At 33.2% G+C, this 27,955-nt stretch overlaps 3 protein-coding genes across 3 annotated transcripts; 1 reads left to right on the top strand and 2 right to left on the bottom strand.

Annotated features, from left to right (window-relative positions):
- Positions 1-113: 113 nt before the first annotated feature.
- LOC114422394 (mitochondrial outer membrane protein porin 2-like) lies at positions 114-3,545 on the bottom strand. The gene is made up of 6 exons (XM_028388729.1): positions 3,385-3,545; positions 3,204-3,271; positions 1,319-1,429; positions 1,149-1,235; positions 849-1,057; positions 114-747 (listed from the first exon to the last, which is right to left on the bottom strand). The coding sequence occupies exons 1-6, from the start codon at positions 3,431-3,433 to the stop codon at positions 441-443; spliced, it is 831 nt and encodes a 276-aa protein (XP_028244530.1). The 5' UTR covers positions 3,434-3,545; the 3' UTR covers positions 114-440.
- Positions 3,546-10,781: 7,236 nt separating this feature from the next.
- LOC114422390 (calcium-transporting ATPase 2, plasma membrane-type-like) lies at positions 10,782-16,589 on the top strand. The gene is made up of 7 exons (XM_028388722.1): positions 10,782-11,454; positions 12,782-12,836; positions 12,908-14,853; positions 14,966-15,124; positions 15,225-15,396; positions 15,577-15,875; positions 15,993-16,589. Exons 1-7 carry the CDS (start codon positions 11,281-11,283, stop codon positions 16,230-16,232), a joined length of 3,045 nt encoding a protein of 1,014 aa, XP_028244523.1. The 5' UTR covers positions 10,782-11,280; the 3' UTR covers positions 16,233-16,589.
- Positions 16,590-16,777: 188 nt separating this feature from the next.
- On the bottom strand, positions 16,778-24,951 carry LOC114422384. Its single transcript, XM_028388708.1, has 5 exons — positions 23,802-24,951; positions 22,728-23,192; positions 21,554-22,618; positions 20,977-21,166; positions 16,778-17,900 (listed from the first exon to the last, which is right to left on the bottom strand). The coding sequence occupies exons 1-5, from the start codon at positions 24,855-24,857 to the stop codon at positions 16,936-16,938; spliced, it is 3,741 nt and encodes a 1,246-aa protein (XP_028244509.1). The 5' UTR covers positions 24,858-24,951; the 3' UTR covers positions 16,778-16,935.
- Between the last annotated feature and the right edge of the window lie 3,004 nt (positions 24,952-27,955).

The raw sequence follows: 27,955 nt of genomic DNA, 5'->3' as shown, positions 1-27,955 counted from the left end.
ATATTTCTCCTCCCCTCCCCTTCCCTTTTCTTGAACTTAATAAGTTGGTCAGACCTTTTTCCTCCTTCCTCTTCCCTTCTTTGAACCAAATACACTGAAAAATTTCTAGCCGATTGTAAGTAACCAAGTGAAAGAAAACAATATTGAAAATAGAATTGTAAGAAAAGTACACTCGATAAAAATCCTTCTAGACAACAGGACCTCCAGATCTTGTAATGCCTACCACAATGTTGGAGGAAACGCAGAAAAATTCAATAAAAAAATGGGAAACAGAAGCCACTCTTCCAAGTTATTGAAAATTCAATATTTTATCCATTCATGAAGAGCCTAGAAATGCTCTCGTCTGTGGAGCTAATTATTTTCCCTCCTTTCAAGGGCCACCAAAAAAATTGAATAAAGTTTGGAACTCCGATCACTTTTCTAAAAAATGAATAAAAACCTCAAGGTTTGAGGGCAATTGCCAATCCAAACCTGGGATTTTTATCCAGGGCCTTGGTGTCAATCTCACCAGAAACAGTAAACACTGACTTTGGTATGATCTCGTGCTGCAGGAGGGCCCCGAGCTTTCCACGATTGTTGAGCCTTGCTTTGACCTGTGTCAGAGGGTCAACAGCAAAAGACCCTCCTACTGTAAAAGTGTTCTCATTTGTTGAGAACTTTCTCGTGATCTCTGCAACTGCGGCACTCTTCTTCAATAGATCCAGATGATGGAGGTATGATGCTTTAATGCTGTCACCCTTGTCACCACTGATTGGGAAGTACATGTTCAGAATCAATTGGTTAGCTTTCAACATGATTGTGATAGCTAGATAATTTGGAACACATCTCTTACGGTAAAAGAAGCTTACAGGATTACTGAAGCAGAAGAATCGGGTCTCGTGACACTAATCCCAGCAGTGTATTTTGTAAAACCACCAGATGAAGTGTCATAGCCTGCCTCAGCACCCAAAGCAATGGTTGGGGTACCAACTGTGGCAGAAACATCAATGACAGGGGATTGCTTCAGTGCAACAGCTGTTGTTAAGGTAGCATGGTCATGGAAGTATTGAACCTCTAACTGTCAAAAACAAATCAGATAAATTTTCAGAAACAATGTCCAGCAGTTAGTTTAGTTGAATTTCCCAGCCAGGAGATGCATGTTTATGTACCTTGCCAGAATTATAATCAGGCAGCTTAAATGAAGCAATAGTCTTGGTGGATGGAAGAACGTCATTAAATGTGAGGGTTGTGGAGATCTGGGGAAAAAAAGGAGTACGTAAATAAGATGATTTACTCAAGAAAATATACTATTATAACCTCAAAAGACAAAGTAACCCACAGTTGATGCGGTGTCAAGTTTAACATCAATAACAGTGTTCTTATACTTGTACAGTGCTGCCACATCCCCTGTTGAGAGTCCTCCTTTCGTCACAGATGTTGAAGTGAGGGTCTGAAAGGAGAAAAAGCAAGAAGTCATATTGAAATGAACATTATGCATCTTTTGCTCCTAGAATTACAAAAGCAACCTTGACAACCAAAAATTATACTGGCAAGTCAAGAATTAAAAATGAACATAAACATACAACTGCAAATAGACACCCTTCCCATATATATAAATATATATAAGCTGTCACTTAGATGTAAGGCATCAGCTTCAGCATGAACCCACCACAATATGACATTAAGAATAAATTCATATTCATGCACAGTATGTTATTGTTGATTATGAAAAGTTTGTGTTCATAATACTAAAAAAGGAATAACAATAAAATGAATGAATTATTTAAATTAAACAGTAATTGCATTCAGATACAACCCAACTTGACATTGAAAGTATGTCCCCTTTAAGTCTATCCAAATATCACCTTATCTTCACCCAAGTAGTCAATCTTAAATTATCTCAGTCTTAATTATATACTTTTAATCACTTAGATTTTCAGAAATAAAATTTCAACCATCATACATTTTCTATCAACCTCTGCAGTTTATTATCAGCCATTCTTATGCACCAAAGTCATGTTTCCAGTCGCTGGATAGTTTATGAGTAAAGGTGCACAACTTGTTGGGAAATTCATGGCTTGTAACACCTAGTGCTAGTAGTATATATCAAAATTCTGAACCTGAGTACAGAAAGATGCACAAAAATGGTAAAACCAGCAGCATAACTTCTATCAGCAATCAATGACTGTTGATAATATCCCCTTTTTAAAATATTTTTTAACAAGATTCCACATCTGGATCTACATTTCTTCTACTTCTGATTCCAAACACACATTCAAGGAGAATGCCATTTCTTGCACCCTTATATTTTGCCCCCAGCTCATGCTAGATGGCATCAAAACCCTTCTGCACAAGCCTAAATGCAATCCGATAAGCTCTACACAATCACATTTTTTACTCCAGGTATTGTTAAACAGTATTGTTCCCCAGTTGTCATCCAATAAATTAGCATTTTGATAAAACAATCATGCTACAATAGGATAAAGGTTTTTTTCTGTAAAATGAACTTAATTAATTGATAGTTGATAGGGACTCACATGTCAGACTGCATATTAGGAAAACCAAATGCTCCATTCTTATGGCACTATAAAGGAACTTAATTAATTGATAGTTGACACGTGACATCCCTGGTATGTCAGACAGCATATTATGAAAACCAAATGCCCCTTTCTTCTAATGAAAGAACTTAATTCATAGTTGATAGGTACTCATATGTCAGACTGCATATTTTGAAAACCAGTCTCGTTCTTTTGACATAGTGGAGTAGCGGTTAGCCAAAATAAAAATCCACAAAATGAATAGAACGCCACAAAACAAATTCTGACAGAAGAATGTTTAGTGAAGCAAGTCACCACGCATCTAATATCCTCGATTTCCTTTTATTAATTTTAATTTTGCACCATCGAATCCGTCTACACAATACGGATTAACTTAACATACTAACAATGTAATGTGGAATACGCTTAAAATACAAAAAAAAAAAAAAAAAGAACTCGAGATAATCAAATTTTCGGATGCAACTTCATCATTCGTATGAAAACAAGTCAATACAATAGGTAATCAAGCTTTGAAAGGAACGAGCAGCGGTCATCAGCAACCTCATAATGCGAATAAATTAATTTACGTATATAGCATCGCAGTAGATCTTGACCACAAGACCTCGTATACAGAAATGTAATTAATGCAAAAATAGAATGATTGTAATGGAAATTCGAAGAGCTTACCACTCCGGAGACGCTGTAGGAGGAAACGGTGAGTTTCTGATCGGAGCTGTAGTCCTTAGTCAAAAGATCTATAAGAAATAACAACAAATCAAAACAATTTAGCAAACTATTTTTGATTTTTTGCTTCAATAAAGTGCTGTGGAAACAATAACGGAGATTGTTACAGAGTGTGTTCGTTCACCTTTGGATTTTTTGCCGATATCGGTGAAGAGACCCGGTCCCTTGCTCATTTTCGATTGCAGAGAGACAGAGATCTTGATGCACTAAGATTCACGAAGCAGGGTGTGGCGAGGAAGTGACGTCCTTTTTCTTCACGTTCTTTTATTTTAAATGCGAAATAATGTAATTTAGAATCGCGAATTTGGATGGTTGAACTGGTTTTGTCCGGTCGTGCGTTTTCATCCGTTGATTTAGGAGGCGAATATGATGCGTGGGACCATCATGCCCTCTTTCTTTCTTTGATCTGATTTCCAGGTAATACAATTCTACAAATTAAACTTGAGAAATGTTTGGAAAACATTGTTTGACACGCTATTCTTTTTATTATTTGTGAAGTTTATTAAATTTACAAAATTCTGCGAGTTTTACATATAATTAGGGAATTATTTCATAATTTTATAGTTTTTAATAAGTTTTAACTAATAAAAGAATTTATCAAAAAAAAAAGTGTTAGAAATTAAATTGTATTGATAGCATTCCTGTTAAACTTTTGTCCTTGCTACACGCACATGAATGTCATTCTATGAAGTATATATGAACGTGACTCAAATGTTTGACAATTGTTTTATGATTAATATTCATATTGACTTATTTATTCCTACTTATTATTTCTTGCTGAAAAGAAAATACTATAGTATATATTCAGATTAAAGTTTAAAGACTGATAAAAAAGATTAAAGTTTACAAATTAAAAATTTAAATTTGGATGAAATTTATTTTATAAAATGAGTCAGTGAAAATAACCTTTTTTTTCATTTAAAACTGAATTTCAAAATAAAATTTGGATAAAAGAGTAAATAATCAATCTGGACTTTACTTACAAATAAATTATATTTTTAATGAGCTAATTTAACATATTTGAAGTGATGTGATTTAAAATTTTACATGTATACAAGTAAAAAAAAAGGTGAAACAGATAGATAGATTCTACACAACTTTTTCCATTACTAACAGAAATGGATTGAGTTTAAATTTTTCATTCACAACACTTGACTTGTTTCATTCTTAAGAGGACAAGGACGAGAAGAGCAAAGCTTATTGTTCCAAGCTCCTTTATTACTTGATTTGGTTCCATTCCAGGAAAAAAAATATTGCTTAGCTTCTTGAACATTTTTTTTATGCCAAAATTCTTTGATATTTTTTTTTCCTGATCAAGCAATTGATTGATAGAGCTTACTAATGTTATTTATCCCCAATTTTATCTGCATTCCATCACGTGTAATACCTTTCTAAAAACCTTTTAGTTGAAAAATCTTCTTTAGCTCTTCGTTTTAATCCATCCCATACTCCTAACTAACTATATATATACACGCATGTGAAATTTTGTTCTATGTTTGATTTTTTATTTTTTTTATTTAAGTTTTAAAAGTTTTATTTTAATATTTTATGTTTTGAAGGATTTTATTTTGTCGTTTTTAGAAAAATAAATTAAATATATTAATAGAAAAAAGTGATATTATCCATTTACATTGATTGAAATAATGATATGACATTCTAATTAAAAAGATATGATTTGAAATTATGTTATTTTGGTGTTTTAAGATTTTAAAATGACTAGTGTGTTTGGATGGAGAAATTTAAAATTTTGAGAAATTTAAAATTTTAAGAATTCCAAATACTTCAATTGAAATTCTTTTATTTTCAAAATTTTGTGTTTGGATAAAAAAAAATTATGAGGATGAAAAAAAAAGAGAAAATATGGTTGGTGTGCTAGTTATACGTGTTTCTCTATGCTTGCACTCGATCGATATTTTAAGAGCTCATACGGTATTTCTTGAATAAGAAGATTCTAAGAAGAAAATTTCAATTTCTCATCTTCTAAAAGGAAATTGAAATTCTAGATTTTTAATTGTTTAAAATTCTGTTTTAAAATTCCAAAATTTTAAATTCTTCATAAAAAGCATCCAAACAATGAATTCTAAATTATAGAAATTCAAATTCTCTGATAAATTACTTTCCTCAGTTAAAATTTTCTATCCAAACACATTCTTAATTCAATTCATTAAGTTTTTAATTGATTTTATTTCCATCATTTAAGTTTATCAAAAAATGTATAAGAGTAATATCAATTCTATATACACTTCTTCTAAAAATAATCCATATCCACATACTCAATATAAATATAAGTGGATGATGATGATACCATTATTGGCATATTTAATTTTATTTTTCATTTGTAATTTTTGAATTGGTAAAACTCAACAAGGTAAAGAAATCCATAAAATTAGTGAGGTTTAATCAAATTAGCCATTTGTTTCTATAAGTATATTTGTTTGGATTGAATCTTATTTGAGACATGGTTCATCATTAAACGTGAATATCTTTTTAGTGAAGATTTGAAACTTAGTTGGTTACAATGAAATAGCCCTTTATGCTAGATAAAACTTTGTTTAATTTCATTTTAAATTGTTTATGATTGCTTTGACTTTCTCTGGTAAAATATGGGGAAAAAAATTAAAAAATAATAGTAGAATATGTGGGGAAAAAACTTGAATGATAAAGTGAAATTAATAGTTAAGTGGTAAAATTTTCAATGAAATAAAATAAATATACAAACTAAAATAAAAACTAGTTATTTTACGAAACTAAAAACATGCTTAAGCTAATTATGTAAAATAAGAAATATGTTAGAAGATTACCAATTATATATTTGTTTTATAAAATCAAAATATATAATTATATTATTAGTTAGAATCTTTAAATAATGATTATTGTTGTAATTTACTATATCATAATTAAATAAATTATTTTTTCAATATTTTGATCACTTGGTAACTGATTGTGTAATTATTGTGATTATAAAACAGACACTCATAAAATTTAATTAATTGGTTATTCAATTATATAAAATAAAAAACTATATAAAAAGCAATACTTTAATGTATTGATTCAACCAAAACATATACTTGTTGCAACTATCTTAATTATCATACTTATATTTTTTTTATGAATTAAACAAAAACTAGTGATATTTTGGCAGAAAAAAGAATTTGCAATTATCTTAATTATCATACTTATGTATTTTGTATGAATTAAACAAAAACTAGTGATATTTTGACAGAAAAAAGAATTTGCAATTATCTTAATTATCATACTTATATATTTTGTATGAATTAAACAAAAACTAGTGATATTTTGACAGAAAAAAGAATTAATACGGAGTTGTCACATGGTATTTGCCGACAAAACCTTTTTTTATAAGATAATAATAAATAATAAATTGATTTTTTTTGTTGTTGAATATTTCCAATTTGGTTAAATTCTATTCGATTTATTATTTTATTATGCTGAATCAAACCATGGACAAGATTAAATACGTGTTCACATAAATTAAAATGATGTAAGGAATATGTGAATATAAAATTACATAATACACATTAATATTCACAAATATTTATAAGATATAGGTATATTTGTAAGATAAAAAATATAGAAAATATATTAAAAATCATAAACAGTTATAAATTATATTATTAACATCCCTAGAAGACATGGATATATACTTGCATTGATTGTACTGCAACATATACTTGTATTTTACTAACTCCTACTGTACACAATACAACCCTAGTTACTATTAAAAGGTTATCCAAAAAATCTTTTTTTATAGGCTTATCCACAATATCTTGAAAAAAGTTCATTGAAAATCTCAAACTGTAAATTTCCATTGTATATCTTGCATTTTCTTTTTCCAATTTAGTTATCTAAATTAAATTTCAGATTCATTTGGGACACATGATAAGAGACTTGATAAAAAAAATGAATATTTGGTAAAGCTCAGAGAATTGAACACGATAATATTAGTTTATGTTTAATATGCATTTTATTATCATTAGATGAGATAAAATATAGTGCTTATTATAAAAAAAAATATTTATTTAAACATATACTATATTCATATAACTTTGCTATCTTGTCTTAATTTTTGAAAAATAAAGTTCTGCAGAAACATTAAAATAAATATGACCATTAAATTATTTAAAATTAAAATGACCTAACATAAATTAATTTTATCATAATAGTTCACGTAACATATTAGTTTTACACAAAATAATCTCTATTATTTTAAAATCATTAATTAAATTTGAGTATATTTATATTTTGACTATAATTGATGATGTGAATTGGAGCCGTAGATGAATGCATGTCTCTCTGTCTCATCTTCAATTGTGGGCTTCTGAAATGGACAAACAAGTTGTTGTTTCTTCATCTCCACGACATTATAGGATGCTGGCCTGAGTCTCCGTTTTCTGTAAACACGGCTATGAGAAATTGAAAGGAAAGAAATAGAGCTAGCTTTGGCATGTCTTAGAAATTAACCGTGTTCTCTGACACCTTCCCCTCCTTCCTCCACCGTTTCCCATGATCACCAACATTTCATTTCAATCTTCTCTCAAACACAAACTTTGTTGTTTGTAAAGCCCTCAAAGTCATATATGCATGCATGTCAACCGTAAGAATCGTTTACTTGTACTTTTTTCCTTGTTCTGTTTTGATTTTTTAATTATAAAAATTAAAATTCTCACCTCATTTTTAAGTATCTCCTGTTTTTAAATACTTGAACAGAAAATAGAGAAAAAAAAATATGTTTTAAATATTTTCTATTCAAATCTTTTTTCAGAATCACAAGCAACCACCAACTAGTCCATATTCTCAAGAAAAAAAATAATTAAAAAACGCCTACTTACTTTTTTTTCTCCATCTCATTCCCCCTCATAATTTTCTTCTTATTTTACTTAAGATGAGATAAAATTTATTTTTACTATTTCATAATATTTTTTTAATGGATAAACGCATAATGACATTATATGATAATAATTATTCTTTATGATTTTAAGTTCATAAATACTCCCAAATATCCATAAATACTCCTTATTCATATGAAAACTTGCTAATATAAATGGAGACGAATACGAAGAAACCATTACCCCGTGCCTCATAGACATCCCGAATAAGGGCTGAACTTAAGTATAGTTCCTTCAGTAATTTTGATATGATTTTATAATTAAAATTAGAACTTAAAATAATAAAATTAAAATTTCATCTTCGTAATTAATTTTAATTCTTTAATCGGGCTTATGAAAAGACTTGTTAACAACAGTAGCATAATATAATATAGGCATACGAGGCAGCTAGCGTTTTTACTGGGACATTTTCAAAATGTCTATGGGTATTATTGTTTATAAATAACACTGTTTTTTCTCTTAAAATCTCACACCTTTAGTATAATTTTCTTTCATTAGTATCCTATTTTAAGCGTTTGTTGTATTTGGCGGTGTAAGTATGTTATTTATGAATATACAGTGAAATTGGATGATTTCTCATCATCAAAGAAAAAGAGGTGCGTAATTAAAAAAAAACATAAAGATTGCTGATCTATATGATCTTACATATTATTAATCGTTTCATACAAATTATTTATTTGTAGGATTTTTTTAAAAAAACAAAATTGTAAATATATTTTTTTAATTTGTTTTGTAGTACAATTTTTTAAATAATTTTAGCAATTTTATAAATATAAATTTTAAATTTTAATTATTTTAAAAAATTAAAATAAAAATCATACAAATTATTGATCAGTATGAATTATTTGAAGTATCAATTCATATGGATCATCAATTAATATAAATTAAAAAAATTCATCGTGATCGTTAATCCGTATGAGTCACAACGATATCCTGTGTTTAAAGAAAAGGTAAAAAATATCTTAACTCTTTCATCTATATTGCTAAGTGAAAATATTTGGTATCCAAACCAACTGCCTCTAATATATACTACGACAAAAACAGATAAAGCCCACTCTCGACTTGACGTGGCTAAGACTCGTCTTTGGTGAACTAACATGTGTAGGGATAGGAATTCTGTGTAGTTCTGATAGGTTTATGCAAAAATTATGTATGATAAGGACAATTACCCATTTAATAAGTATAAACTTGAACATAAATAATTATACATAAATTTTAATAGTACAGTTACGTGCATGAGTATCATACCCTATCAATAATAATAATAATAAATGAGACATAGATCACGTTTCTTAATCATCAATTTTTTTTTTTAAATAACGTTGAATCTTTATTTGTTAAGTCATACATCACTTTATTTAATTAAAAAAAATTATGTTTCTTATAGAAATAGATCACCATCTTTATTTATTTAAAGATACATCACATTCCTTACTTTTGATCAAGATGAATAAACATTCCTTAATTCCAACAAAATATCACCTTCATTATTTACTTTTTTCTCTCATTTTTTTATAATTATTATAGTTTATAAAGATATTTGGATAAGATTTTAATTTTTTTATCCGTGAGAATGAAAGATAAGGAGATTTATAATCATTCACATACTACTTGATGAATTGAGTTAGATCTTATTGACAATAAAATTTTAATTTAATTATTATTGTATTTTAATAAGTATTTTATTTATTAATTTTTCATAATTAATTGAAGTGCGACTAACAAGATACGCACATTTAGATATAAGCAAGAAGAATATATTTATTAAAGTTATTAACGGTTTGGGTATGAGATGTTTTTTAAATTACGTGTAAGGGGCAAGGATTGTAATATCATTGTCATCCTTATGTCGTTTGTATTCATATTATTTAAGTGAATTCTCAAATTCAAATTTTGTTTGATAAAAAAAGTATGATTTAGAGAATTTTTTTATTAAAAATAATCAGTTAAGTTCTAAAAAAATTAATTATCAGTATTTCACACTAATGTGATATAGAAGATAATTCTAAAAAAGAGAAATAAAATAACATGTTATGTTATGTTGTGTTATTTAATATAAAAAAAATAAGTGAGAACTATTTTCTTAAAAAGAAAATTGATATTTTTTGTCTAAAAAATCATTTTTTTGTCTACTAAATGATTTTTTGAAAATAAAATCTATTTTATGAAAAAAAAATTATAACTTTACTCTCTTCAAAAGCACACATACCAACCATACCCCCTTCGTTTGATAATTTATTTCTCTTTGAAACTAAACACAGCCCGTAGTGACCCAAAAGACTCGTCTTTGCCTCTTTGGTGACGTTCATGGCCTTTAAGAGGGGCCATAAGGTACCGAGTAAAGAAGGTTCCGAGTCATTGGACTCCTTTTAGGTTTTTTGTGTTTCTTTATCTTGAAAATATCTTTACGCGTTCTGATGCATGATTGATTACTGACATTAATAATAGAGCATTTTCTGACACACGCGGTGAAATAAATAATAAAGCAATGAAGAATACCGCGTGTCGATCAGTGGGACCATATATTAAAGATGTAAATGAAATCCCCTTTATAAAGAATATCATCCACTAGTAATTTCATAAATTTCTTAGTTCCTATATATAATAACATAACCCCTACAAGAGTTACAAAAAACAAAAACATAAAAACGGCAGTTTAATATTTGACCCAGTTGTTCCATCCCTCTCACGAGCAAAAGACCGTTACTCAATTAACTGTTGCAAGAAGTACAATTTTTCCTATACTCAAAGCCTTCATCTAGAACCAGTCATCAGTTTTGTTTTTTGTTTGGTCCAGGACGAGGTCTTAGAAATATCATCGTGCTTTTTTACGAGGTCCACACACACCTTCCTCTCTTGGTCTCTTTCCACGAAATTCCATTCAAAGAAGTTGGTGGTGCCAAACTTCCAAGAAAGGGTGCTATTACTTGTTCTGCTATTAGTACCCTGTTTAGAAACCGGGGAAGAGACATGTCAAACATACCATCATCACTTTATATGACCTGTGTCCGAGAGTCCATTTGATATTTCATTACTGATAACGAAGGTAGCAACAAAATATTACAGTTCATAGCAAAGCATAGTGTACGTGTTGTTATTGTTGTTGAAGGGTGATGGAGAGTTATTTAAATGAGAATTTTGAAGTGAAGTCCAAAAATTCCCCCGAAGAGGTTCTTCAACGATGGAGGAGACTATGCGGGATCGTCAAGAACCCCAGAAGACGCTTTCGTTTCACTGCAAATCTCTCCAAGAGGGGCGAAGCTGCTGCTATGCGTCGTACCATTCAGGTATCTTTTTTTTTATTCACCATATATATTTCCATGCGCCGCCAATCATATTTTTAGATAAAGGATACGCTATGGTAAACAAAACAAAAAACAAAAGAAGATATTTCCTATCAATTAGTACGCTTTTTATTAACATTATTTTTTTAAATAAAATTTATTAATTAAAACTACGAGAGACTAAAATTTCTAATAACTAATGGGCATTAAGTTCTACTTTTTCACCGTTCTTAATTTTTTTTTCAAGTGTTTAAATACATGTGACATTGCACACTAAATAAACAAATTTTTTTTCTTACATTTGCACACTAAATAAATAATTAAATAGTATTAAATGTGAATATGGTTGTAATTGTATACTTTGTGTCATTATATTTTGGAGATATTTGTTAGACTCTTGCTATATCTTTCCTTCATAGCCTCGTACTTGTCATTGGTTTTCTTCCTTCCACTTAATACAGAGTCATAGACTCTACTCACTCTAGTTAGTTTTCATAATCAAGCTGAGATACTCCTTGTAAGTAAAAACTGAATGGTAAAAGGAGTTAAAAACGTTGGAGCAGCAATTTCGAAATTTAGTCAAAATGCCAACACAAACATGCTGATGCCTCACATTACCTCCCTTGACCCCTGTTCCTTAGACTTCATTCTTTTAAAGATAAATTCAAGAATGCTGCTTATAAGCATGTACTTGGCACTAAAGAGTTTGTATGTTTATTGATCTTGGGCTTATCTATTTGGCAGTTGTTGTTGAGCAACTTATAAAAAAGGACACGATGAATAGAAAATACATTAATTAGCATTCAAATCTGGAATTTTGTTATCGGTATTGTTTATGGGGTATGGACAATTTGGCTTTAATTAAGATATAAAATGCATTATATCAGGCTACAAGTAATACATTTCTCAAGATAATTATGGAAACGTAATTAAAAAAAAGAAGATAATTATGGAAACATCAGGAGCTAGCTGGTTATGACCAAAATTATACTACACATAGTTGCTCTATATAAGTTTGAAGAAAACGTAACACTTATTTTCCTTTTGGCTTACCCTTTATCCCCACTTTTTGTTGTACTGTACATTTTCTTATTCATTCTTTTTTCTCTAGCTTTTATTCTTAGTAATTGCCTGCATATAATTTTGTTTTCACCCATGTAACCATGTTCATATGCTTTCCCCCCCCCCTTGTTGTATAAAAACTGTTTTTCTTTACAAGGGACTTTGATATTACTTATAAACAATACGATTATGCTTTTATCTCCCCAACACGTAAAATGTTACATCTCCATGTTTTATTTCTCCAAAACTTATTCTCTTCTTACTGCAGGAGAAGTTGAGGATTGCAATTTTGGTTTCCAAAGCAGCACTTCAATTTATCCAAAGTAAGTTTCTTCAGAATTATTTAAATAGCTTATATATATGAGTCAATATGCTTACTTGTGATCACATCCAGGCGTGCAACTAAGCGATTACAAACTGCCAGAGGAAGTTAAAGATGCAGGTTTTCAAATCTGCGGCGATGAATTAGGGTCTATTGTTGAAGTCCATGATGTAAAGAAGTTCAGACATCATGGTGGGGTTGATGGCATTGCAGAGAAGCTTTCTACATCAACCACTGAGGGTCTTAACAGTGATACTGAGTTACTGAATAGGAGACAGCAGATATATGGAATCAACAAATTTACTGAAAGTGCAGCTACAAGTTTCTGGGTTTTTGTTTGGGAAGCCTTTCAAGACATGACTCTGATGATACTTGGAGTGTGTGCTATCGTGTCTCTGCTAGTTGGCATTGCAACAGAAGGATGGCCAAAGGGTGCTCATGATGGTCTTGGAATTGTTGCAAGTATCTTGCTTGTAGTCTTTGTGACAGCAACAAGCGATTATCGCCAATCGTTACAGTTCAGGGATTTAGACAAGGAGAAGAAGAAAATTTCCATTCAGGTCACAAGAAATGGATACAGACAAAAAATGTCAATATATGAATTACTTCCTGGTGACATTGTGCACCTTGCCATTGGTGACCAAGTCCCTGCTGATGGACTATTTGTCTCAGGATTTTCTGTGTTGATTGATGAGTCAAGCTTAACAGGAGAGAGTGAGCCAGTGATGGTGAATTCTGAAAATCCATTTCTTCTTTCTGGGACCAAGGTCCAAGACGGATCATGCAAGATGTTGGTTACTAGTGTTGGCATGAGGACTCAATGGGGCAAGTTGATGGCTACTCTCAGTGAAGGTGGAGATGATGAAACCCCACTACAGGTGAAGTTGAATGGTGTTGCAACCATTATTGGTAAGATAGGCCTATTCTTTGCAGTGGTTACTTTTGCAGTTCTAGTGCAAGGACTCGTAAGCCTAAAACTCCAACAAGGGAGCTTACGGAGCTGGACCGGGGATGATGCATTGGAGCTGTTGGAGTTCTTTGCAGTTGCAGTTACCATAGTTGTTGTTGCTGTTCCAGAGGGGCTGCCATTGGCTGTGACACTGAGTCTTGCATTTGCAATGAAGAAAATGATGAATGACAAAGCCCTTGTGAGACATTTGGCAGCCTGTGAGACCATGGGATCAGCCACAACTATATGTAGTGACAAGACTGGGACACTAACAACCAACCACATGACTGTTGTGAAAACATGCTTTTGCATGAACAGCAAGGAAGTGAGCAACAACAATGCTTCTAGTTTGTGTTCTGAACTCCCAGAACCTGCTGTGAAACTGCTGCTAGAGTCAATATTCAATAATACAGGGGGAGAGGTTGTGGTTAACCAAAATGGAAAACGTGAGATTCTAGGGACTCCAACCGAGGCTGCAATATTGGAGTTTGGTTTGTCATTAGGTGGAGATTTTCAAGGAGAGAAACAAGCATGTAAACTTGTTAAAGTTGAGCCATTCAATTCCACTAAGAAGAAAATGAGTGTGGTGGTTGAGCTCCCTGGTGGAGGCTTAAGAGCCCACTGCAAAGGTGCTTCTGAAATAATTCTGGCTGCTTGTGACAAAGTTCTCAACTCAAATGGTGAGGTTGTACCCCTTGATGAAGAATCAACTAGCCATCTTAAGGCTACAATAAATCAGTTTGCAAGTGAGGCACTTAGAACACTATGCCTTGCCTATGTGGAATTGGAAAATGGGTTCTCTCCTGAAGACCCTATTCCTGTTTCTGGATATACATGCATAGGAGTTATTGGTATCAAAGATCCTGTTCGTCCTGGTGTTAAGGAATCTGTGGCAATGTGTCGTTCAGCTGGAATAACAGTTAGAATGGTTACTGGTGACAACATTAATACTGCAAAGGCTATAGCCAGGGAGTGTGGGATTTTAACTGATGATGGCATAGCCATTGAAGGTCCAGAATTTAGAGAGAAGAGTCAGGAAGAGTTGCTTGAACTGATTCCCAAAATTCAGGTGCCATATACTTTCTGTATGCATTATATTTTGACTCCTTCAGTACTACTTAATCATGCACATGATTTATTTGTGGTTCATACTTTAACTGACAGTGTTTGATTCCTTTTAGGTTATGGCTCGATCCTCACCTTTAGACAAACACACACTGGTGAAACACTTGCGTACCACTTTTGGGGAAGTGGTAGCTGTAACAGGTGATGGAACTAATGATGCCCCAGCACTTCATGAAGCTGACATTGGACTTGCAATGGGCATTGCTGGAACTGAGGTGAGTGCAATACTATAATATGTTTCCCTTTGTGCTGCTACATTTTAGTCATTTAACTCTTAATTTTCTACTGCAAGCTAATTTCTCAATGTATGTTCAGGTTGCAAAAGAAAGTGCAGATGTCATAATTCTGGATGATAACTTCTCCACGATAGTAACTGTGGCCAAATGGGGACGTTCGGTTTACATAAATATTCAGAAATTCGTACAGTTTCAGCTTACCGTTAATGTGGTTGCATTAATAGTGAATTTCACATCAGCCTGCTTGACAGGTTAGAAAGTTAATTTAATTTTGTTACCACAAAATAGGGTTATGTACTTACATAAACAGCAAGGAACTGCACTTTTTTTGTTTTCACACCAGCCTGCATGACAGATTATAAATAAAAACACTTTTTTTGTTTTCTTCTTATTAGTTATCTTATGATCTTACATGTATTTTCTCTATCCAGGAACTGCACCCCTCACAGCTGTTCAACTCTTGTGGGTGAACATGATAATGGACACGCTGGGAGCACTTGCTCTTGCTACTGAACCTCCAAATGATGATTTAATGAAACGTTCACCTGTTGGAAGGAAGGGAAATTTCATCAGCAATGTCATGTGGAGGAACATCTTAGGACAATCATTGTATCAGTTTATGGTGATATGGTTTCTTCAGTCAAGAGGAAAATCAATCTTTTTACTTGAGGGCCCCAATTCAGATCTAGTCTTAAACACGCTTATTTTCAACTCATTTGTCTTCTGTCAGGTAACTTTTCTTAAAAGCTGACAATTTTTTTAGGAATATTTATTATTAAATTCATAGTGTATGTATGCTATTTGTATAGAAGTATCTTACAAGATGTGGGTTGATTTGGTTTTGCAGGTTTTCAATGAGATAAATTCACGTGAAATGGAGAAAATAAACGTTTTTAAAGGCATATTGGATAACTATGTTTTCGTGGGTGTCATCAGTGCTACTGTTTTCTTCCAAATCATAATAGTTGAGTACTTGGGAACCTTTGCAAACACAACACCTCTCACCCTGTCACAGTGGTTCTTTTGCTTATTGGTTGGATTTATGGGCATGCCTATTGCTGCTCGCTTAAAGAAGATTCCTGTTTGAAGCACCTGAATGGATAAAAAGTTGTAGTTGGTTATCGTTAGTTGTTAGTTGTTGCATTGCTTCAAGGTCCACTATTCCTGTACATTCACTAACTCACCTGGTATTGCTCGAGGCTTTCTTGGGTTGGAATCAGAAATGGAGCAGCGAAATAAATCACTGGAGTCTCGGAGCAGTTTGACAAGCTACCATTAACCATTTTATTTTAATACGTTGTTTATTTTCTAGGCAGCAGAATGATTAATGACTTGCTGTAAATAAGTTACTAGCCTTCCTCAGTTTGTTTCAATTTTTATATTTATAAATCCCATTTGTTTCTTTATGTTCTATAATGGTGATCCTGAACTGTCCGTTCCATTATTTTAAAAGCGCTATTTCCTTGAGCATAGCCATAATCTTGTGTCACCCCAATTGACTGAGACATGGCAAACTGCAATATAAAACAAGAACATCAATCCTCATTACAACTTTTCCTTATTGCGCATACTTCTTTCTTAGTTAACTAATGAAAATAAGTTTCAACTTTCAAGTTAAGACAAGCTAGAAGGTACGGATATAAATTTTCAGTACAATTCAAGAAAAATAGCAATGTGCTGGCAAACTATATTGATTTGCCAATTGTAATAATATGTACATCAAGCATCTAAAGGCTTCATAAATCATCTTTTACAAAAGGAGCAAAAAAGCAAACAAGAAATAACATTTTCTAGTCATCAGCCAAGGAAACCCTTCCAGTTTCATACAGATGATACATCCAAAGAGGTTCAATCAACTCCTTTGCATAGGTTAATTTCTCCAGCTCATCTTTGTCATTTTCTTCTGCAATTCCCCTCTCTATCTTGGGAAAGATTTCTTGCAGACAAGAGAGCATCATGTCACCCCAATCCCGGTCATCAGGTTTAAACAACTTAAGACCTACAAACCGCAAGAGTCCTAATGCCAGCCCAAAGTCCTTCTGTTCTAGCCCAATAAGTGAAGAAACCATGAAAATTACACCGACTGCATCCATTATACTGGGATTTTTTTTCAGTAATATAATCAGCATTTCCAGAAGCTTGCTGAACGCTGAGAATTTTTCTGGTCGAGAGGATTCATTGTCTTCGGCTTCATTTGCTTTGAAGAGCTCAGTCTTGGCTAAAATCAATGGCCATTTTGGAAAATGCAACTTCATTTGTTCAGGTGCAGTTGAATGTTCCTCACCACAGTCAGTATGTTTTAGGATACTAGTAGATCCCAATGCCAGAAGCACATCAGGAAGCCAAGTCTTTGCTGCTGCAACAAGACGCATTGCATACCCTGAGCCCATACATGATTCAATTGAAATTATTAAATCAAGCAAGTTATTGGCAACAGCAAAAGTTTTTGGTAGAGTTATTGAGGATCCACTAGACTCGGTGAGTATCACATTGAGTATTTTTGCTGCATAGGTGAAAGAGCCTTTCAGGCAAAAAATAATATTTCTTTTATCCTCTTCCTTAAATTGAATTTGGTTATGATGTAGCTGGTCCAACGACGATATGATATGTTGCGCACATTTTGATGTGTAATTTAAAAATAATCCGTGGTTGTGAGGAGCAAAACACATAGCAGTTGCATCAGCCAGGAACTTGAGAACAGCAGAAAGCATCTTTACCACACAATATACTTGTAAGGCTTCACTGTATGTAGATCCTATACATATGCTTTTAGACAATTAGTCACAAACAAAAGAAATATACAAAGACATAAACATCTATCGAATGTAGTGTACATACTCAAATATAGCTTGTTAAAAGCATTAGTAGTTAGCAACAATGGGCAAAACACTAACACCACTACAAAAAACCTTGTTTCTACAAAGAAAATTTTCTTCTTTTCTGAAGAAAATTGAAGTTTGTATTGTTCCAAGCTAAGCAGATGATGAAGACATTGAACATAATAATCATAAAATGTACATGGAGCAAATATTTAGGGTCGATTTGATTTCCTTCTACCTTTTTGGTTTTAAAAACTATTTTCCTAGTTCAAGGGTGTGGGTCATTTGAAGTAAGCTTGGTGGGGCAGGAACCTGATGCAGACATGGTTGTGCCTAATTTTGCAGGGATTTATTCATGATCTTAAAAGCTAAAAACAAATTTTGAAAATAGAAATCAAACAATCTGTTAGGAGTCCCACATTGAGTACAATAAACTACTTGATGTGGTACTTAAGCCTTAAGGCTCTCCCACCTACTGGACTAGTCTTTTGGGTTTGACACTCCAATTGTGCTTAAGTCCCAACAATTGGTGCTCTCGTTGAGAGTTGGACCACGGAAAGGCCACCTATAGGTTGGATTAAGGTGCAAAACGAATACTGATAGATAAGTGAAGCTCTAATATGGTTAGACTACTAATGAGTTAGTTAATTAGTTAGTTAAAGGGGTTTATTAGATATAAATAGGGGAAGAAGAATAGGAGAGAGGGGGATCTTATTATTTGTAGATTGAGCATTAACTCTTTGTGAAAGGAGAAATCCTTTGTGAAGGGAGAGTTTTCTCTCTTATTTTTTGTTCTTCTCATCCTATTCAATAAATTTTTCTCTTTTCTTTCTCATTTCAATTCTTGGTTCCTAACAAGTGGTCCGATCTACCGGATCTTCGAGGGAGAGCCAATGTTAGAGATGGAGGAAGTGCACAATTGGTCTAAGAAGGTGGAGCTCCCAGCATTCATGGGGACAAACCCAATTGGTTGGATTGCTAAGGCTGAAAAATTTTGAGGTACAAGAAATTCCTTCATTCCATAAGCTGCAATATGCATTCATGAGCATAGAGGGTGTTGCAATGCGTTGGTTCTGCATTTGGAGCCAAAAGAACCCAGATTCAAATTGGGAGTCATTTTCCACAGCTTTGATGAAAAGATTTGGAGATCGCTATGGTAACCCACATCAAAAAAGATTGAGTATCTTGAAGCAAGAAGAACAAATTGAGATGGAAACCCACATGAAAAAAAGGGGGGCTTCCACAAATTCTTGAAAGAGAGGACCAACATTTCAGAGCTGAAACACATGTCGTGCAAGATATTGAATGAAGAAGTTGATTCCCATGCCTCTCAACAAGACAAAAATAGCATGGAGGGAAGTGAGTCAGAATGCAGTGAAACAAATGCTAGTTCTTGGACAAAAGAGGTGGAACTACCCAACTTTAGTAGAAGCATAGAAAGGGGAACTAATTTTAAGGGTAGCAGTTTTGAGTGTAACAGTGACCCATTGCAGTTCTTGAAATCATAAAACAAAAGTAAAGAAGGTTCAGTAATCAAGAACCACACCCTTTGTGGCAAAGAAGAAACCAAAAATGATGAAGCAAAATTAGCAAGAGAAACAACGATTGAAAAGGTTATAGAGGAAGAAGTTGATCCATCAACAAAGAGGTAGAAGCACAAGGAAAATAGTGTGACGAATGTGGACTGCGAAGACAATTTTCTTGATAACCCAATAACAAATTTGATCAAAAAGGAAGTCGAAGTTGGTGATGCAACCGAGCCTCATTCTTTTCAAGATTCAAATATCCATAAAAAAGATTGCTATGATGAAACAAAAATCACTCTCGGACCAAAATTCGATCATGAAGGTGGTTGGAACATCAATGACATTGGAATCATGGAATTTCAACTTGCTGGGTCAGCCTTTAGCATTAAACTTTGTTACATTTATGGCTGACAGCTCAGCAATGGAGCTAAGGCAAAAGGAATATATTGAGTCGGTCATGGTGATTAAAGTTATATGGAATCCACCCTTGTCTCTCCCACCATCGAAGCCGCCAGACCTCAATTTGCATGCAGGGGCAGTGAGTGAGTCGTTCCTAGTTAAGCTACAAGGGGTGCAGTTGTCTTCCAGCAATCAGAGAAAACTTGAGAAAGTTTCAACATGCAATTCTAATTTTCAAATTCCAACCTTGTGGACAAGGTTGACTTTTAGGAGAGGTGTATTGTTAGGATATAAGGAGAAGGGAGAATTAGTTAATATAGTTAGACTACTAATGAGTTAGTTAGTTAGTTAGTTAGTTAGAGGGGTTTATTAGATATAAATAAGGGAAGAAGGATAGGAGTGAGGGGATCTTATCATTTGTAGATTGAGGCATTAGCTCTTTGTGAAAGGAGAAATCCTTATGTGAAGGGGAAACCCTTGGAGGAGAGTTTTCTCTCCTATTTTATGTTCTTCTCATACTATTCAACAAAATTATTTCTTTTCTTTCTCATTTCAATTCTTGGTTCCTAACACAATCCCATAGTTCTTAGTAAACAAAAACCAGGAATCTTCTAAAAAAACTCGTATAGAATTTCAAATGCAAAATGAGCTACTACAAATTAAAATAATGATATTGGGATGATCTTTAAAATTTTAAATCCTCGTAATTCAGAATAGCAAATTGGCATAGTTTGCTCCTTCTGTAGCATATCAATGTCTAGAATCTCGATTTTTGTTACTAATAATAATTAAGGATTTAAAATGTGATATGCTCTCATGAAAGAAATGCCTAATGGTGCTTTTGAAATATGACGATCAAAAGAGGAGAAACCTGAAAAGAGGGGTTATAACTGAAAAAAGTAAATGCAGTCGATTTATTTTAATCTAAAGATTGACTTAGAGTTGCAATCAATTGAAGTACTTCAGGTATTGTGCTTGAGCTACTATTTTTCCTTTTGCCCAGTGTGCTTGAGTTACTTACATTAGGTCAAAGCAAAACAATCCATTGTCAGGCCTAAAAAACAGTATCATATACGTATTTACTAACCACGGTTACTAGGGCGACATGCATCTGTAGGAGATAGTCTCGGCCTTTGTCTGGAATTTTGATTTTGATTTGTTCTATTGGTAGGCTGCAAATTACATGAATCCCCATCATGATTTTTCATGATGCCACCAGCTCCAAATAGTTTTTCTAAACAGTTGAGCACATGCTCTATTGTCAGCTCCAAGATATTCTGCTTAAAAGAAAACTTTATCAGAAAAAAGAGGGAATCAAATCAGACAAGCCATGATTAAAGCCAATCTGGTTAATTTATGATATTATCAAATATCAATTCATCAATACAGTGGAAGTGTTATAAAAACTAGCCCAGACCGGCCAGTCAAACCAGTCTGATCAAGAATCAGCAATACAAATGGTTTGAGCAGGTTGTTGGATGAAAAATGTTATGGAATTGATGACTCAGCTAAGTTTTCAGTCGAACCAGTATACAAAATCATTTAAAAAGGAAACAAATTAAAATTTGAGAACATCAGAGATACAAGAAAGTCAGGTAGATAAGTTATAAGCAGGAATATGTTTAAAAAAGAAGGGAAAAAAAGAGTTCAAGGATTCTACTTGCCTCTGACAATAATGTAGAAGAATCAATCTTAGTTTTCTTCCTCTTTGTATCACTGTTGTGTATGCTACTTCTGCCAACATTATCAACAGTCATTTGGAGAGCAAAGGCAACATATGCCAAAACAGGACATATGTCTATGTATTCGTGGTGCCCGCAATGCACAATGCTGACCTCAGAAATCACCTTAAGAGAAACAAACAACATCTCTAAACTCGGAGATTCCAAAATAGCTTTTCTGGTATCTTCTTGCAGAAGCAAATCTCTAACTTGCCATGTCACCCCAACAGCTACTAAATAATCATCCTCAAACGATTGTTTTCTGTTAATTATCTTTGATTTAATTGAAAATTTTCCAGAGGACTTAGATTTCTTTCTTTTAGCAAATGAAACACTATGAGATGGCATGTCTACACCAAATTTAATGTGGCAACGATAGGCAGCCTTATGCAAGAAGGCCGTTAAGGCTTCAATCAAGTCATCAAAACCACCCAGTGAAAGCAACAACTTGTGTGCAGACCTGATTTCAGTTTGTCGATCAACATCCTCGGGTAAACCACTGCAGTTTGTGACAACACCCATGCATTCTTCAAGAATTCCAGCAACATCATCTGGACGGACATTGGAAACAATGTTGAATAAAGAAGATTGGGCTTGGCCTTTAGATGCCAGAGTTAGTAAACCTTTCATTTTCTCTCCATCGAGTAACTCTTTGAGAGCATTTATATAGCATGGCTCACAAGCCAAGCTATCACAAACATAGCTAGTAGCAACAAGGAAACCCTCAATCTGATTTGCATCTAGCTTATCTGGTGACAAAATCAAACTCAGAAATACTTTGACCAGTTCCATAAGATGAGATTTAGATGCTCCTTCCAAGATAGCAAACTGGCAAAATCTTGCGCCAGCCATTGGAGCCCTTTTTACAAGTGTAACACAGCGATTACATGCCTCCTCAATAGGTACTTTTGAGGGAAAGTACGAAGGTAGAAGTAATTTTGTTATCTTCTGAGCTACGGGAGGTTGATCACTTGCAAGCGCAGACAATAGCACATCTAGCTCCACCACCTATATACCAAACAGAAGAACGGATCAGTCAGAACAGATACTACTCAGAAATACATCAGTTATTAGAGACAACTTTCTTAAACAAATCTAATTTAAAGAATATGTGTACCTTGTTGAACTGAAAATCTCGAACATCCTTTAGATGGAGTAAGAGATCCACTGCAGCAACTCGTATTGCTAGGACCTTGTCCAGCATTAGGTGCCGAAGTCTTGGCAACAGCACCTTAAGAATTTCGTGAGAGTGGGGGTTGCCAAGTAAATAAATGATGCCATTCAACATAGAAAGCCTAACCTCATTGCATCCATCATGTGATATATCATCAACTATTTTTGTTATCATCTTTGTTATGATTGGTGAAGGAATAACTTCCCAAAACAGATGAAGGACGCGACAAGAACCCTCAACAGCAATTGTTCTCACTTCCGGACAATCATCTGTAAGTAGCCTTTCTAATAAAAAGAACTGCTTATCAAGCAATGTATCTTTCTCCTCTTTTGTGGCATCGGGATCTTCAAGGGGGAACATGTCCAGAAGTAGATGCAAAGCATTTTGACGAACATTTGAGTTTGCAACCTATTGAAAAGAAGGCAAAGTAAAGCTCTGGAGTCTGGACACAGAGAGACAAGTGACAAATTAACACAATTCACAAATATTAAACATTTCCTCTCCTCTCCAAATCCCTCAATATTTGAGGAGAGGCATATAAAAATAGGTATTTCTATAAAGCCTATCCCTTCCCTTCCATTCCCCTCCAACCAGACACTGTTAAAAAGTCCTATGCTTCCTTTTTTACATCATAGCGTGTTTGATTGCACGCAGCGATGTGATTCTCCACATTTAACCAGAAGCTAATAGGTATGGTTTCTCCACATTGTTGGGCTAAATTGACATGATTCCTTGATTTCTCGTGTATTTCCAAAACATGCACTACACAGGCTAGAGGCTGTGGTATTTACCTAGGGTTGTGAAAACCTACCTATTACAAGAGAATTCATATAAAACCATTACAAACAATCACCTTGAGGAACCTTTAAAGTACCACATCACTTCCGCCCTAACACTTCTCCTTTGGCAACTGATCCTAACAGTTAGTTAGCACCCTAATAATAAATACACAGTGCTCACATGTAAAACCAGCATTCAAATACAACGAAGGGAGTGTTTCACCTATGATGCATTTACCTGTAGAGACCTAAATATGACAGGCTCGGCGAGTCGATAAAGCATTTTCTCAACCCCATCGGTGGTCCTCTGGTTAATAAAAGCTTCCAAAACCCTCCTAATATACGAAGCAAAAGCTCCGGAACCAGCGTGTATGGCAGCCTCAATCATTTCCTGCAAGAACCCATTCTCAATCTCAGTCCTCGAATCCCCTTGCGCAGCTCGCCACGCCCGAAACAGAATATCCCCATAAGCCTCCAGCATCGACTTCCTCCCGAACGGAATTTGCGATCGAATCATCGCCAGAAATTCCTTCCCAAGCTGATCGCTCAGCCCAAACACAAATGCCAGAAACCGCCTCCCATCCTCCGTCTTCAAATACAAGGGCGAAATCACGCACCGAACCAACAACAGCTTCAAATCCTCGATGCTCTCGTCGTCGAAATCGAACAGAGCGAACGCCTCGCGAAGCACGCAGACCCTGTGCACGTCCACCTTCTTCTTCAATGTCAGCGACCTCGACAGAAGAAAAGGGAGGCTCTGCGAAATCAACGATTCCCTTCCGGCCAAGTTCTCCTTCCACCATTCTTCACACAAACCCTCAATGGCCGACGAGAGCGACGGTTCCGACTCAAAAACGATTAAATTATCGTGCAGCGCCTGAACGCCGGGAAGCAGATCGTAGAGGGAGAACGGTTTTCTCGGGTGCGAAACGCACAGCAGCGCGATATGGCCGAGAATTTCAAGGCGTGCGAGGATATTATGTTTCTCGTCGGCGGGTTCGGGTTGGGGTTCGGAGCGGCGGGAAGAGCGGCGGGGGCGCTTGGAGGGAGGGGTGCGAGGGGAGCCGAGGTTCGCGGCGGAGTTGGGTTCTAGAAGGTTTTGGAAGGATTGGAGTGAGGCGGAGATGGAATCGGAGAGAGTGGGAGGGAGGGAAGAGCAGAGAGGGGAGGAGAGCCTGATGGAATGGACTAGGGTTTTCAGAGAGGATTTTGAAGATTTGAGGTTTTGCTTTGTGGCTAAGGATATGAACTCTTGCGCTGAGGATTGCAGAGATGAACGAAGCCTCTTCTCCATCGCGCTTTCTGCACTGTAACATTACTCACCTCTAAATTTCCATTTTCAAATTCAGAGAGAAGATAGCATATACCACAGCTTCGGTAGAGGGAAAGTTTCATTTTCAAATTTCTCATGTCTATTCATTGGGCCTTTTTGAAATACCCAAAATCAAACTACAATCCTCACACAGAAATTACTATTTTTCCTAAGTGCACCTCCATTTCCCTTATTTACCTCCTAATTACCCATTATACTCTTTCCCTTAAAGGAGTACCCCTCTTAGAATCCATTTTCATTTTCAGAAATATCTTTCCAAAATAACATATACTATTCTAGTGTATATCTCGAATAGTATACATTATTCTAGAAAGACATTTCCAAAAGAGTCATTGTGGACTTTGATTAAAAATGAATGACTTTGATTAAAAATGAATGAACACAAGTAAAGGAAAGAAACTATTGTTAAAAGTTTTGTTTTGTAATTAAGGTGTATAATAAATGGAGTTCGTGATGAACATACCTTGAAACATGTCATATGAAGGAAAATATAAAATATTATATAATATTGATGAAAACACAGTATTATATAATGAATATATGGTGAAGATGGTTTAAGGTTAACAAACATAGGGTGTAAAATAAGCATTTATCTCGTTAACTATCTTAATTCTTAAGTGATATTTTATTATTATTGAAAATGTATTTTTGGAATAACACATATTTATTTTGAAAATGTATTTTTAAAATCATGAATCATAGGTTTGGAAATATATTTTTAGAATAAGTATATGTTATTCCATAAATACATTTCCAAAAAGAAAAAGGAAGAGTATAGGAGTGTATTTAGGAAAAGACACGGTGTAAATAACAAGAGACTCCTCACACTTCTATTAAATTTAATTTAATTGATCATTTAGTCTATGATCTTGTGCCAATTTTTATTTATGTTTTAGTTTCTATATTTTAAAATTAGTTTATGTTGTTAGTTTTTTCATAGGATTTTTTATGGATCATACAAAACTGAGTCCTGAGGACTAAGACATAAAAGAATAGTCATATAAGGACTAAAATGTATAATTTTTAAGTATGAAAACTAAAATGAAAAGTTGACAAGTTATAAAAATCAAATGATTAATTAATTAATATAAAAAATTCATTAGGTGGGATAGAAAAAATATCCAACAAGAGAATAATTTTTTTTCAAACAATAATATATCCTACATGTTTTAAAATACATGACAAGGGTACGATTCTTAATTATATAAATAAAGCAATAGTAATAGTAGACGAGTTTATACTTAATTGACTCTATTTTTTTAAATGATTATTACTTATTAGTCTTATGACTTCGTGGTATAAAAATATTTACAATTCATGATTGTTTAAATGAGTTATATATTTTAAATTTGTAAGTTCTACAATACTACATAGACTTAAAAACTTTTATACACAAATCTATTTTAATATTAAATTTGTTAGAGTAACTACTTAACTTGAGACACCTTAAATTTTATAATTGAAAATTGATTTTTTAATTTTTAAAAATAATGGATTAAGCAATACATTATCAAGTCATCTACTCCGGTGCTAAAAGCTTGTTGAGTAGCAATATTTAATTTTAAGCAACTCATGAAACGCTTACATTGGAGATACTCTAATAATATTTCTGAGTCGAATCTCAAATTAAAAAAAGATACACATTTATATTATTTGATAAATATGTGCTTTTCTTATAAAGTAGAGTTTTTTTATTTATTATTTTAGTATTTTAAAAAAATATGTTTTTTTAGTTCCTATTGTCAAGTAATAACATTAAATAATGATTTGATAAATATGTGCTTTTCTTATAAAGTAGAGTTTTTTTATTTATTATTTTAGTATTTTAAAAAAATATGTTTTTTTAGTTCCTATTGTCAAGTAATAACATTAAATAATGATGTAACAAAGACGTTAATAATTTATTGATTTTGACTGAAAAATCACATATATTATTTTTTTGTAAAAATGTTTTTTTATGTCATCAATTAAAATTTTTATTTGATATCACGTAAAAAAATCTTTAAAAAACTATAATAAAATTAATACTTTAAATGAATAATATTAAAAATAATATATTTTATAAGGATAACAATTATTTAAGCCAACTTGATTTGAGATGAAGTAACAAAAGAGTAAAGGACAACAACTCTTAATTTGAGCGGGAACGAACATGATAACAAACAGCCCCGTCCCTGTCAATACTACTATTATTCTGGTGATACTATGATAGGAATGCCACTCACAAATTAGGGAAAATAAGAAAAATACTAATAAAATCATGATCTATCAAGCTCTGAGCACATGATTCCGCGAGACCTTAAATCAATCATCACCATTCAGACCAGTGTAGGTAAAGAATGCATTTAGAAGAAGAAAAATATAAAATGGTTGCCTCACATTGTTATCTCTTACACTTTAATGACTGTATATGTATAAATATCATATCATTGTTTACATCACTTCATTTAACTTTTTTTCCTCTTATTTACTTGAAGAGAAAATTAAAAGAAACAAAAATTATTGTTAAAACACATATATCCTGCACGAAGTAATTGTTATTTACTTATTTATTTGCAAACATAACCTCAAAATGTTTTTTCTCATAAAAAAACTTTTTTAATCCCTTCTTCACCTTATTTCATGAAAAAGAAAAAGAAGAAGAAGAAAAATGAAACGAGACCCATAGTTTCAATATTTCTTTCATTATTATTCGGAATGGAAGAAAAGAGATACAACTTGTTCTTATTGTTTCTATATCCCATTTTGTTTCTTCTTGTTTTATGGAAAACCAACCGGTGAAAGACCAAAACAAAAAAATCTAACATGTATAAAGATTAATGTAACAAATATACATAAAACCGTTAAACTATTTACGTGTGTTATTCTTATTTTAAGTTTTAGTTTCTATACGAAAAATCAATACAACTTTATCTACACAGTTTTTGTGCCGTTCTATCATTACTAAAAAGTTCTTATAGCAATTATAACCAGTCAAAAAGTTTTTTTCCGAGTACTTATTGAAAAAACTTATATATATAAAGAGATTGCTATGTCTTATTTCACTTGGTGTAAAGTGT

This window comes from Glycine soja, chromosome 1 (assembly GCF_004193775.1).
Source record: "Glycine soja cultivar W05 chromosome 1, ASM419377v2, whole genome shotgun sequence".
NCBI lineage: Eukaryota > Viridiplantae > Streptophyta > Magnoliopsida > Fabales > Fabaceae > Glycine > Glycine soja.
This window is presented reverse-complemented; position numbering and strand designations above follow the sequence as displayed.